Source organism: Ornithorhynchus anatinus, chromosome 9 (genome assembly GCF_004115215.2).
Source record: "Ornithorhynchus anatinus isolate Pmale09 chromosome 9, mOrnAna1.pri.v4, whole genome shotgun sequence".
Classification (NCBI taxonomy): Eukaryota; Metazoa; Chordata; class Mammalia; order Monotremata; family Ornithorhynchidae; genus Ornithorhynchus; species Ornithorhynchus anatinus.
In genome coordinates this window covers 61,602,201-61,614,514 of record NC_041736.1, presented here as the reverse complement: position 1 = coordinate 61,614,514, position 12,314 = coordinate 61,602,201, and the positions used below count along the sequence as shown (strand labels likewise).

Genomic DNA, 12,314 nt, shown 5'->3' with positions numbered 1-12,314 from the left:
TCCCGAACTAAACAGTCGGGAGAGTACAAGATAACGGATTTGGTAGACATGTTTCCTGCCCACAAGGAGTTTACAGGCTAGAACGGGAGACAAACATTTAAATAAATTGCGGAAAGGCGCCTAAAGTGCTACACGGCAGAGGGTGGGGTGAAATAAAGCGAACAAATCCAAATGCAAGGGCAATGCAGAAAGGCGAGGGCGGGTAGGGGAAATGAGGGCTTAATTGGAAAAGACCTCTCGGAGGAGATGTGATTTTAATAAGGCTTCGAGGGTGGGGAGAGTGATCATCTGTTGGATATACAGGAGGAGGGAGTTTCAGGCCAGAGGCAGGAAGTGGGTGAGGAGTCAGCCGGAAGATAGATAGATGAGATGGAGGTAAGGTGAGTAGGTTGACATTAAAGGAGTGAAGTGAGGGTGCTGGGTTGTAGAATTCATTCATTCAATCAATCATATTTTTTGACCGCTAACTGTATGCAGAGCACTGTACTAATTGCCTGGGAGAGTAGGATACAACAAAAGCAGACACATTCCCCGCCCTCTTAGTAGGAAAATCTGCATTACCTCTGTCCTTGGATCCTACCCTTAAATGTTTAATATTCACCCCACCCCTCCAGCCCCATGGCACTTATATCCATATCCTTATAGGATGAAATTAATTCTGCTATTTTCTCTATCTGTATTTTAATGTCTGTCTCTTCCTCTAGAGTGCAACTCCTTGTGGGCAGGGATCATGTCTAGCAGTTCTATTGTACTGTCCTATCACAAGGGCTCATCACACAATAAATGCTCAAGAAAGACCACTGATTGAGTGATTGGTTGATTCTATGGAGAAGGAGGTTGGGGGAAGAAGAGGAGGACAAGAAGGGGTGAGAGAGAGAGCTGGACCTGGGGTTTCAGTCTGCTGACTTAGTCCAGGAGGGTTAGGTTAAGGAGGGAGAAGGGAAGGAGGAGAAAGAGGAGGAACAAGAGGAGACAGAGGAGAATGAAGATCAACTGGGGACCAGGCTGCCACTTTCTCCCCATTCTTGGGGGCATTTGCTGACTTCCTGACACTGTGTGCTGAGAGTCTGCATTGTGCTGAGCACTTGGGAGCACAGAGAAGCAGCAGGACTCCCATTTTCTAATAATAATAATAATGTTATTTGTTAAATGTTTGCTTACTATGAGCCAAGCATTGTTTGAAGCACTGGATAGATACAAGATCATTAGGTGGGATACAGCCCTTGTTCCACATGGGTTTCACAGTCTAGGAGGGAGAAGAGGTATTGAATCCCCATTTTGCAGATGAGGAAACTGAGAAATTTAGTGACTTGACAAGATCATATTCCACTAGCCTACGCTGCTTCCCACCCTTCCCTTCTTAGGTTGAAAGCCCTCTACCTGCCGAGTCACAGGGTCCATATCTAATTCCCACTTGTGTATTCTCCCCCAGCGCTTAGTACAGTGCTCCGTACAAAGTGCTTAATAAATGCTAATACTGGTCCTCCAGGAGCTCAGCATTCTGCTCTTTTGGGGCCAGAAGTTCAGGTCACTGTGGACAGGGCAGGGAATCTTCCCCCCGATGCCCATGGTAGGGCCTGGAACCTCCCCTTGGTTGGCGGTGCTACACATGCCCTGGAGAGGAGACGCCTGTGTGGAGCCCGCCAGCCTCCTGGCAGCCGTGCCCGGGCAGGGCTTGTCGAGGCAGGTTGGCCCCTAGTTGGGCTCTGGGAGTGGTGCTGGGAGGGTCCTATGATTGGGCAGGACTCTGGTGGACCGGGGCCTTCTGTCTGGTCCCTCTGGACCTTCTCTCTGGACCAGCCCCTTGGTACCTCTGGGTAGCAGCCTCTGCTGCTTTGCCAGTCTTAGAAAAAATGGGAGGTAGGTGTGACTTTGAGGCATCTGGCTGGGCATGGTGTTGGCCAGGGCATTGGGCATATTAATGTACTGGAGGAAGAAGATTGGGGAGGGTTAGGTTAGGGATGGGGAAGAGAAGGAGGAGGAAGAGGAATAATAATAATAATAATAGTAATAATAATTGTGCTATTTGTTAAGTGTTTACTATGTGCCAGACACTACAAGATAATCAGGTTGGACACAGTCCATGTCCCACATGAGGCTCACAGTCTTAATCCCCATTCCATGGCTGAGGAAACTGAGGCACAGAGAAGTTAAGTCACTTGCCCAAGGTCACATAGCAGACAAGTGTCAGAGTCAGGATTAGAACCCAGATCCTTCTGATTCCCAGGCTCATGCTCCATTCACTAGGCAATTCTTCTCTTCCTCCTCCCCATCCTCCTCTTCCCCCTCGTCCTCCTTCTCCTCTTCCACCTCACCTTCCTCCTCCTCTTCCTCCTTTCTTTTTCCTCCTTCTCCTACTTCTCTTCCCCTGCTTCCTCCCTCTCCTCTCACCCTGCTTCTTCCCTCTCCTCTGCCCCCTTCTCCTCCTCCTCCTCCTCCTTCCTTTGAACTTTCCTGTCTTTGCCAGTAACACCACTGGCATCCCTTTCCCAGAAGTTCACAACCTTGTTGCCACCTTGTTGCCACCTTCCATACCTCATTGCCTTTCAGCTCACTCATGCATTCAACGTCAAAATCTTGTCCGTTCCTCCTCCATAACATCTCCCAGACATGGCTCTTCTCCCCTCCCTGGTCCAGGCTCTGATTATAATAAGGTTAGACTAACACCCGTCTCCCTTCCTCCAGCATCTCCCCATTCTGCTCTGAACACCATGCTGCCACACCAATCGTTTTGCACTGTCTCTCTACTCCTCTGAACCCTCCACCTCCTCACCTCCCCACCTACCTCCACAATAAACAGAAGCCCCTGACCTTTGATATCATGGTTGACCATGAGCTCTCCAGTTTAGAAATCAGCTCTCCTCATCCACTGCTCTCCGCCTCACACTCTTCACTAATAATCAGAATTGTGCTTTTGCTAAGCACTTACTATGTGTCAAGCAGTATACTAAGTGCTGGAGGCAGATAGCGTGATATCCAGTCAGACACAATCCCTGTCCCACAAGAGGCTCACGGTCTAAGTAGGAGGAAGAACAGGTACTGAATCCCCATTTAACAGATGAGGAAACTGAGGGGCAGAGAAGTTAAGTGACTTTCCCAAAGTCGTACAGCAGGCAAGGGGCAGAGCTGGGATTAGAATCTAAATTTTCAGGCTCTCCCATGCCCATGCCACCCTGTTTCTCAGGCTCCACCCAAGCTTACCTACTTTCGACGCTTCCGCCTCTAGCTCAGGCTGCCCCCACCCAAATCCACCAGCCCACAGCTCTTCCCCAAGTCTCAGAATGCCCCACCTCCTCCAGAAAACCTTTCCTGATTAGTTCCAGCAGCCCAATCGTGATTCCAGCTGCTTGCCCTGCTGTACTTGATCCTTGTTCTTCCTCTGGCCTCCACTAATCCCCTTTAGAATTGTCAGCATCTTGAGGGTGGGGAACGAGCATCTGGCTGCCATTTCCAAGCATCTGGCAATACGCCCGACACCCAGTAGGTGCTTGGTGTCGACCCGGATCAGCAAAAAGAAGGGCACAAGGCTGAGATTAGTCAAAATTGACTTTTCTGGCATCTCCCTGTGGCTTCCAGGCCCCGTGTGCTGCTACCTGTGCCACCGAGACCCAGGAAGCCCCTTTGTGCCCAGCCCCTGGACAGGCACTCCTTACTGGACTGGAGGGACAAGGGATCCTGTCCCTGCTGGCCAGTCCTTAGGAACCAGAGACCCGAGTCCACCTCTGTTGGCTGGTCGTCTCTCCCTGCTGGCTGGTCCAGGAGCCAGGTACCCAAATTCGCCTCTGCCCGAGCCAGGGACCAAGTCTTGTGTCTGCCCCCTCCTCTGCTGGCTGGTCATCTGTGGCTCAGTGGAAAGACCACAGGCTTGGGGTTTTAATTCCAGCTCCACCACTTGTCTGCTGTGTGACCTTGGGCAAGTCACTTAACTTCTCTGTGCCTCACTTACCTCATCTGTGAAATGGGGATTAAGACTGAGCCCCATGTGGGACAACCTGGTTACCTTGTATCTACCCCAGCACTTAGAACAGTGCTCGACCCATAGTAAAAGCTTAACAAATACCATTACTATTATTATTCTTATCTCCCAGCGGCCAGTCCCCAGCATCCAGGGACCTAGTCTAGATTACCTAGTCTAGTCTCCCCCGATGAGACTGTAAGCCCGTCAAACGGCAGGGACTGTCTCTATCTGTTGCCGACTTGTTCATCCCAAGCGCTTAGTACAGTGCTCTGCACATAGTAAGCGCTCAATAAATACTATTGAATGAATGAATGAATGACTAGGTCCGCCTCTGGCCTTCCCCTCCTGGCCAATCCTCTCCCTGCTGGCCAGTCCTCAGGAGCCAAGGACCCAAGTCTGCCTCTGCTAGCCTTTCCTCTCCCCATTGGCTGGTCCCCAGGAGCCAGGGGCCTGAATCCACCTCTGCCCCTACCCACTGTGCTCTCTGACTTTTGCCATGCCCTGGCTGGGCTTCCATTCTGTGCAAGTGAACTAGCAAGCGAGACCAGCTAAACCTGCTTCCCCGTGGAGCAGCTGGGCCAGGCCGGGCAGAGCAGGGCCGAGCATGCAGGCCTACCTCCTTTCCCCCGCATCGGGCAGCCAGTGCCCTCAGGGCCTCGGTGCCAGGGAGTCCCAGGCCTCACTCCTCACCCTTCAGGCTCCTAGCTCTTAATTATCAGGCCCCTCCGATGCCTGTTTCATCTTTCTAAAGTATCCTTTTCAACCTGCCATTCCACGTATTAAAAGCCTCCTCTAGCTCCCCACTTCACTCTGCATAGAGCAGAAACTCCTGACTCCTGGAGTCTTCAAGACTGCCTCCCAGTCCTCTACACTTTCCATATCTGCTCTTTTCCCTAGCTACTCCCAGCTCCATTAGATTGTAAGCCTTCTGAGGGCAGGGACCATGAGTCTTAACTACGAGTGCACTCCCTCGTGCAATTAGCAGACACTCTGTGCAGCGCTTGGCACACAACAGGTGCCAATGCTCTGCACACAGTAGACACCAAGTTCACTACTCAGCATACGGCAGGTGCCAGTGCTCTGTACACAGTAGACACCAAATACAGTACTTGGCACGCAGCAGATGTCCAACTGCATCCAAATCACATCTCTTCCAAGAGGCCTTCCTGGACCAAGCCCTCTCTTCCCCTATTCACTTTCCATTTTGAATCACCTATGAACCCGGGTCTCTACCCCCTAAACACTTTGATTTTCTCCCCTCCCCCAGACCCACAGCACATACATCCATAAATCCATATCCATCTGTAATTTATTTTAATGTCTGTGTCTCACTCAAGTCTGTAAGTTACAGAGTGTACCTACTCTGTCGTAGTGTACTTTTCCAAGCTTTTAGTCCAGTGCTTTGCACACAGTAAGTGCCCAATAAATACCTCTGATTGGTTGATGGCCACAATCAGATCCTCTCCAGGCCCCAACCTGGGAATTCGCTTTCTTTCTCACTCTGCCAGAGCCTGACTGTGCAGACGCTTGGGCATATGGGCTCTTCTTGGCTGGACAGCCAGAATCCCCCACCACCCAACATTCCGGGCCTTCCCAGGACTCCCACTTCGTTATTCCAGGCAAGACCCCAGAGCCCCCCATCAGCAAAGCTCTGAGAACACCTTTGGTGCCAGACTATGGCGGTATTGTCCATTTGCTTCTGAGTCTGAGCATGCTTAGGGCCCCGCCTCATACATTCATTCAATCGTATTTATTGAGCGCATACTGTGTGCAGAGCACTATACTAAGTGCTTGGAAAATACAATACAGCAATAAAGAGAGCCAATACCTGCCCACAAGCGGCTTCACTCTAGAGAGGGGGAGACAGACATCAAAACAAGTAAACAGGCATCAATATAAATAAATAGGATTATAGATATATACATATGTGCTGTGGGATGAGGGAGAGAAGCAAAGGGAGCGAGTTGAGGTGATGCAAAAGGGCTTAGTCTGGGGAGGTCTCTTGGAGGAGGTGTGCCTTCAGTAGGGCTTTGAAGGGGGAAAGAGTGATTGTTTGGTGGATTTGAGGAGGGAGGGTGTTCCAGGCCAGAGGTAGGACGAGGGCCAGGGGTCGGCGGCGAGACAGGCGGGAACAAGGCACAGTGAGAAGGTTAGCACCAGTGGAGCAGAGAGTGCGGGCTGGGATGTAGAAGGAGAGAAGGGAGGTGAGGTAAGAAGGGGCGAGGAGATGGAGAGCTTTGAAGCAAATAGTGAGGAGTTTTTGTTTGAGATGGAGGTTAATAGGCAACCACTGGAGATTTTTTAGGAGGGGGTGTGACATGCCCTGGGCATTTCTGTAGGAAGATAATCCGGGCAGCAGAGTGAAGTATGGACTGAAGTGGGAAGAGACAGGAGGTTGGGAGATCAGAAAGGAGTCTGATGCAGTAATCCAGTCTGGATAAGATGAATGATTGTATTAACATTGTAGCGGTTTGGATGGAGAGGAAAGAGAGAAACTTGGCGATGTCATGAAGGTGAGACTGGCAGGCTTTGGTGATGGATTGGATATGTGGATTGAATGAGAACGCGGGGTCAAGGATAACACCAAGGTTGCGGATTTGTGACATGGGAAAGATGATTGTGCCATTCTCAGTGATGGGAAAGTCTGGGAAAGGACAGGGTTTGGGAGGGACGATAAGGAGCTTTCTCTTGGACATGTTGAGTTTGAGGTGGCAGGAGAACATCCAAGTAGAGTAGAGTAGGTGGGTGGCCTCACTGACCACCGGGCTCTGAGCACTGTCCACTGGACTATCGGCCCCAACCACTTGATGCTGAGCTCTAGGAGCTGATTACTAGGCCAGAGTGGGGGCCTGTACGGAGGGTGTCATGTTTCCCATTGTCTCCGTTTGGACCCTTGCCCTTGGCAGCCAAGGTTTCAAGCATTGCAGGAGGAAGGTAAACTCCTTACCACCGGCTTTAAAGCACTCAGTCACTCCCCCCGCCCCTCCTGTTACATCATTGTTCTCCTACTACTACCCAGCCCGCACACTTTGCTCATGTAGTGGCAACCTACTTCACTCTACCTCGATCTCGTCCATCTCGTCAGTAATCGCTTCACCTACATCCTATTTGTATTGATGCTATTGATGTCTGTTTCCTTGTTTTGATGCCTGTCTCCCCCCCTTCTAGACTGCGAGCCCGTTGCGGGCAGGGATTGTCTCTATTTGTTGCTGAATTGTACTTTCCAAGCACTTAGTACGGTGCTCTGCACACAGTAAACACTCAGTAAATACCACTGAATGAATGAATGCAGGAGAAATGGAAGGACCCTGCCCGATCCCCTATCGGCAAGTGAGTAAAGCAGGTTCTGTCTATCAGTCCCTCAGTCCATCGTGTTTTTTGAGAGCTTACTGTCTGCAGAGCACTTGTATTAAGTGCTTGGGAGAGGACAGTATAGCAGTATAACGGACACAGTCCCGGCCCGCAGTGAGCTTACGGTCTAGAGGGGGAGACGGACATTAATATAAAGACATTACGGATACAGTAGAGCTCACCTCCTCCAGGAGGCCTTCCCAGACTGAGCCCCCCTTGCCCTCTGCTCCTCCTCTCCTCCCCTTTCCCCCTCTCCCGCCCTCTGCTCTTCCCCCTTCCCCTCAGCACTGTGCTAATTTGTATATGTTATTTATTACCCTATTTATGTTGTTAATCATGTCTATATCTCTGTGATTCGATTTATCTTGATGATGTCTGCGCCAGACTGCTTGTTTTGTTTTGTTCTGTTTTGCTTTGCTGTCTGTCTCCCCCGTTTAGACTGTGAGCCCGTTATTGGGCAGGGATTATCTCTGTTGCCGAATTGTACACTCCAAGCGCTTAGTACAGTGCTCTGCACATAGTAAGCGCTCAATAAATACTATTGAATGAATGAATGCCTCTGGCCTGGAATGCCCTCTCCCTTCACATCCAACAAACTATCATTCTCCCCAGATTTAAAACCTTATTGAAATCACATCTCCTCCAAGAGGCCTTCCCTAAGTCCCCAGGTCCTCTCCTCCCACTCCCTTCTGTGTCAACCCCAAACTTGGATTTGTACCCTTTATTTACCCCACCCTCAGCCCCAAAGCACTTATGTCCATATCCTTAATTTATTTATTTATAATTCATGTCTGCCTTCCCTTCTAGACTGTAAGCTCCTTGTCAGCAAGGAACTGTCTACCGAATCTGTTATGTAGTATACTCCCAAGCACTTAGTAAAGTTCCTGCACATAGTAAGGGCTCAGTAAATTTGATTGTTTGAGGAAGGGCACACACACACACACACACACACACTTGTCCACTGAGTCTCCTGCCGGAAGCTGGGCCCTCAGGAAAGTCAGAGACAGAGAGTCCCAGAGATCCTGGATGCTTCTTTGGCCAAAAACGTTCTCCGCCTTCTGCTTTCTACGTTCTACGTGCCTTCTGCGGAAGGGGACAGACTCCTCGCTGCCTGGAGCCCATGAAGAAAGGCAGCAGAACCAGAGACCCTCCAGGCTCCTGTAGTCTGTGGAGCCCAGCGTCAGGTAGCTCCTGGAAGGTGAGAAACTTTCCATAGACATTCTGGCCAAAGGCCAAATTGTATCATCCAATTTGCATGGCATTGATCCATGATCTTTACATTCCCCCATCTAGCTGATGAGAGGATATCCTAAGAGAAGCAGTGTGGCTTAATGGATAGAGCATGGGCCTGGGAGTCAGGAGGACCTGGGTTCTAACCCCGGCTCTGCCCGCATGTCTTTGACAATTGCTTGCTGTGTTACCTTGGGCGAGTCACTGCCTGTTTACTTGTTTTGATGTCTGTTTCCCCCCTTCTAGACTGTGAGCCCATTGTTAGGTGGAGATTGTCTCTGTTGCTGAATTGTACTTTCTAAGCACTTAGAACAGTGATCTGCACACAGTAAGCGCTCGATAAATACGATTGGATGAATGAATGAATGAATGAATGAACGAATGAACTTAACTTATCTGGACCTCGGTTCCCTCATCTGTAAAATGGCGATTTATTGCCATTGTTCTTGTCTGTCCGTCTCCCCCGATTAGACTGTAAGCCCGTCAAACGGCAGGGACTGTATCTGTTGCCGACTTGTTCATCCCAAGCGCTTAGTACAGTGCTCTGCACATAGTAAGCGCTCAATAAATACTATTGAATGAATGAATGAATGAGGGGATGAATAACTGTGAGCCCCATGTGGGACAAGGACCGTGTTCAACCTGATTAACTTGTGTCTACCCCAGCTCTTAGAACAGTGTTTGGCACATAGTAAGTGTTTAATAAGTACCATAATTATTATTATTATCTGCACTTCCTCCACCTCCTGCCACTCCCTCAACCTCCCTCCATCCCCTCCTGCGTATCCCTCTATTCCATCCACCTCCGACCTCCTCCACCTCCTTTATTATCCCCCTCCAGCCTCGCCACTTCCCTCCACCTCTCTCCACCTTGCACCATGTCCTGCCCTGTCCTACTCTTTTTTATAGTATCTTTTAAGCGCTTACTATGTGTCAAACACTTTTCTAATCGCTTGGGTAGGCACAAATTAATTAGGTTGGACACAATCCCCATCCCACATGAGGCTCGCCGTCTAAGTAGGAGGGAGAACAGGTATTGAATCCCCATTTTACAGTTGAGGAAACTGATGCAAAGAAAAGTTAAGTGATTTGCCCAAGGTCACACTGCAAGCAATTGGCAAAGCTGGGATTAGAACTCCCTCTGACTCCCAGGCCCCTGCTTTTTCCACTAGACCACACTGCTTTGGGGGAAAGCTCTCCCCACCCAGAAGCCAGCAATGTCTCAGAAATGCCATTGCCCGGGTCAGAAAGCCCAAACAAGGAATGATGCATTCATTCCACCATGTTCGTGTTTATTAAATGACAAGGTTTGGGAATACTTTTATTAGCTTACTTGACTAACAGCAGTGTGATTTTGATTCTTTGGGAAAGATCAGTCCACTGAAGCTGCATTGAATTTCTTGCTTTGCCAGTAAAGGAAAAATATGGACACAGAAATGTTTGTTTTGAAAAATTCATTCACTTATTCACTTTTAAATATTAAGCACTTACTGTCTGCACAGCACTGTACTAAGCACTTGGGAAAGTACAATACAGCAGTAAAGAGTGACAGTGAAGCTGAGACTGGGAAAACCAAAGACCAAAGTCAACAGCCTCTTCAGAGAATCACTCATCCCGTTCCCTGACATTGCTCTGGGGACCCGGAGAGCCTTGGAGTGGGGTAGGTATCTGAACACACACGAGACCCGGGCCATACTCCCACCGGGCCCCCGATAGGATGAAACCCTCATAGACGAGACCCCGATATGACAAGGCTCCCAATAGGATGAAGCCCCCCGACAGGCCGAGACCCTGATGGGACTAGGCCCTGATAGGATGAGGACTGGATAGGACGAGACCCTGATGGGACTAGGCCCTGATAGGATGAGGCCTGGATAGGACGAGACCCTGATGGGACTAGGCCCTGATAGGATGAGGCCTGGATAGGACGAGACCCTGATGGGACTAGGCCCTGATAGGATGAGGCCTGGATTGGACGAGACCCCTGACGGGACGGGGCCCGGTTGGGACGAGACCTCTGACAGGACAAGGCCAGGATGGGATGAGACACCTGACAGGTCGAGGCCCAGATAGGATGAGATCCCTGGCAGGACGTGACTCCAGTCAAGATGCCAAGTGTGAACTCGGTCCCCCAGCTCCTCCGCCTTGGAGCTGGCTCCTGCCCCTCGCGGCAGATGCCACCGGGAGGGGAAATGCAACCGCCACCTCGGCCAGTGGCAAAGCAGGATGGCTGCCTCAGGCCTCCCAGACGGTGCCCATCGGTCACACTGACCAGAGAAGCAGCGTGGCTCAGTGAAAAGAGCCCGGGCTCGGCAGTCAGAGGTCATGGGTTCAAATCCCGGCTCCGCCGCTTGTCGGCTGTGTGACTTTGGGCAAGTCACTTCATTTCTCTGTGCCTCGGTTACCTCATCTGTAAAATGGGGATGAAGACCGTGAGCCCAAGTGGGACAACCCGATCGCCTCGTATCCTCCCCAGCGCTTAGAACGGTGCTTTGCACATAGTAAGCGCTTAACAGATGCCATCGTAGTTATTATTACCGACACCTCACTGCTTCCGTACCTGCCAAGGACAGGGACGCAGCGACAATCCTAGGGGTAGAGAGCAGGGCTCTTGCCCGGCTCCTCTTGGGGCCAGGTTGGGGTACCTGGAGGTCCAACGTCGATGAGACCCTACCTCGCTGTCCACCCACCCGCCCCCGTCCCCCAGGCCTGGCCTGCCTCGGAACGATTAACCCGTTCGGCCTGGGGCGGGTGCAGGTGGAGGGGGCGGGGACAGGTGGAGGGGGCGGGGACGGACGCGGGAGGGGGCGGAGCCCGATGCAAGAGGGGCGGAGCCCGGTGCAAGAGGAGGCGGATCCAGGTGCAGAAGGGGCGGAGTCCGGGGCAGGAGGGGGCGGATCCAGGTGCAGAAAGGGCGGGGTCCGATGCAGGGGGGCGGGATGGGATGCAGGGGGCGGAGTCAGGTGCAGGAGGGGCGGGGTCCGGTGCAGAAGGGGGGGGTCAGGTGCAGAAGGGGCGGGGTCAGGTGCGAAGGGGGCGGGGGCGGATGCAGAAGTGGGCGGGAGCGGGGGCGAGGCTTGGCGGGATCGAGTGGGCGGCTGGGCCGGCGCGTCCCCTCCCTCCTTCCCCTCTCCCCTCCCCTCCCCGCTCCTCCTCCTCCTCCTCCTCCTCCTCGTCCTGCTCCCCTCCCCCCACCCCCTCCCCCAGGGGACTCCCGCCCGTGGCGGCGGCGGCGGTGGCGGCGGGAGGGGCGCGGACATGGCGGCCAACATGTACCGGGTCGGAGGTAGGAGCCCGACGGGGGCGGCCCGGCCCGACCCCTCCACCCCCCACCCCCCACCCCCCAGCCCGGCCAGCCCAGGCCCCTCCGCCACCGGCGGGGACCGGGCCGGGCCGGGCCGCCAGCCTGACCCCGACCCCAGACCCCAGACCCCAGACCCCAGACCCGGGCCCGGGCATCGGCCCGGTGGGGCCGAGAGGGGGTGAGGGGTCGCGGACGGGACCCTTCCCACCCCGCCCGTGGGGGGGAGGAACTTGCCGCCTTGTGGCCCGGACCGGGGAAATGAGGAAGGGCCGTCACGGCCCCCCCCCCACCCCCGGCTCCGAGCTCCCCCCAGCCGCCCCCTCCTGCTCCCCCTCCCCTGGGACCTCCCCCCCTTCCCTGCCCTTCCCCCCCCCGCCGGCCTGCCTAAGGACCCCACCGACCCCCGACCGCCGCAGGACCTGGGCTGGGCAGGACTGGGCTGGGCAGGACTATTGGACTGGGCAGGACTGG

General features: G+C 52.8%; 1 protein-coding gene across 5 annotated transcripts in view; it reads left to right on the top strand.

Moving 5' to 3' along the window:
* Nucleotides 1-10,136: 10,136 nt before the first annotated feature.
* Nucleotides 10,137-12,314, top strand: part of MTA3 (metastasis associated 1 family member 3) — a 73,214-nt gene continuing 71,036 nt past the window's right edge. For 3 of the 5 annotated variants that reach the window (XM_029072263.2, XM_029072262.2, XM_029072264.1), the window contains exon 1: nucleotides 11,748-11,825. In XM_029072263.2, coding sequence (XP_028928096.1) covers nucleotides 11,798-11,825 — 28 coding nt within the window. In that variant the 5' untranslated portion in view covers nucleotides 11,748-11,797. Of the gene's footprint in view, nucleotides 10,200-11,747; nucleotides 11,826-12,314 lie in introns of those variants that run through there. The other 2 variants (XM_029072265.2, XM_029072266.2) reach the window with 2 other exon arrangements.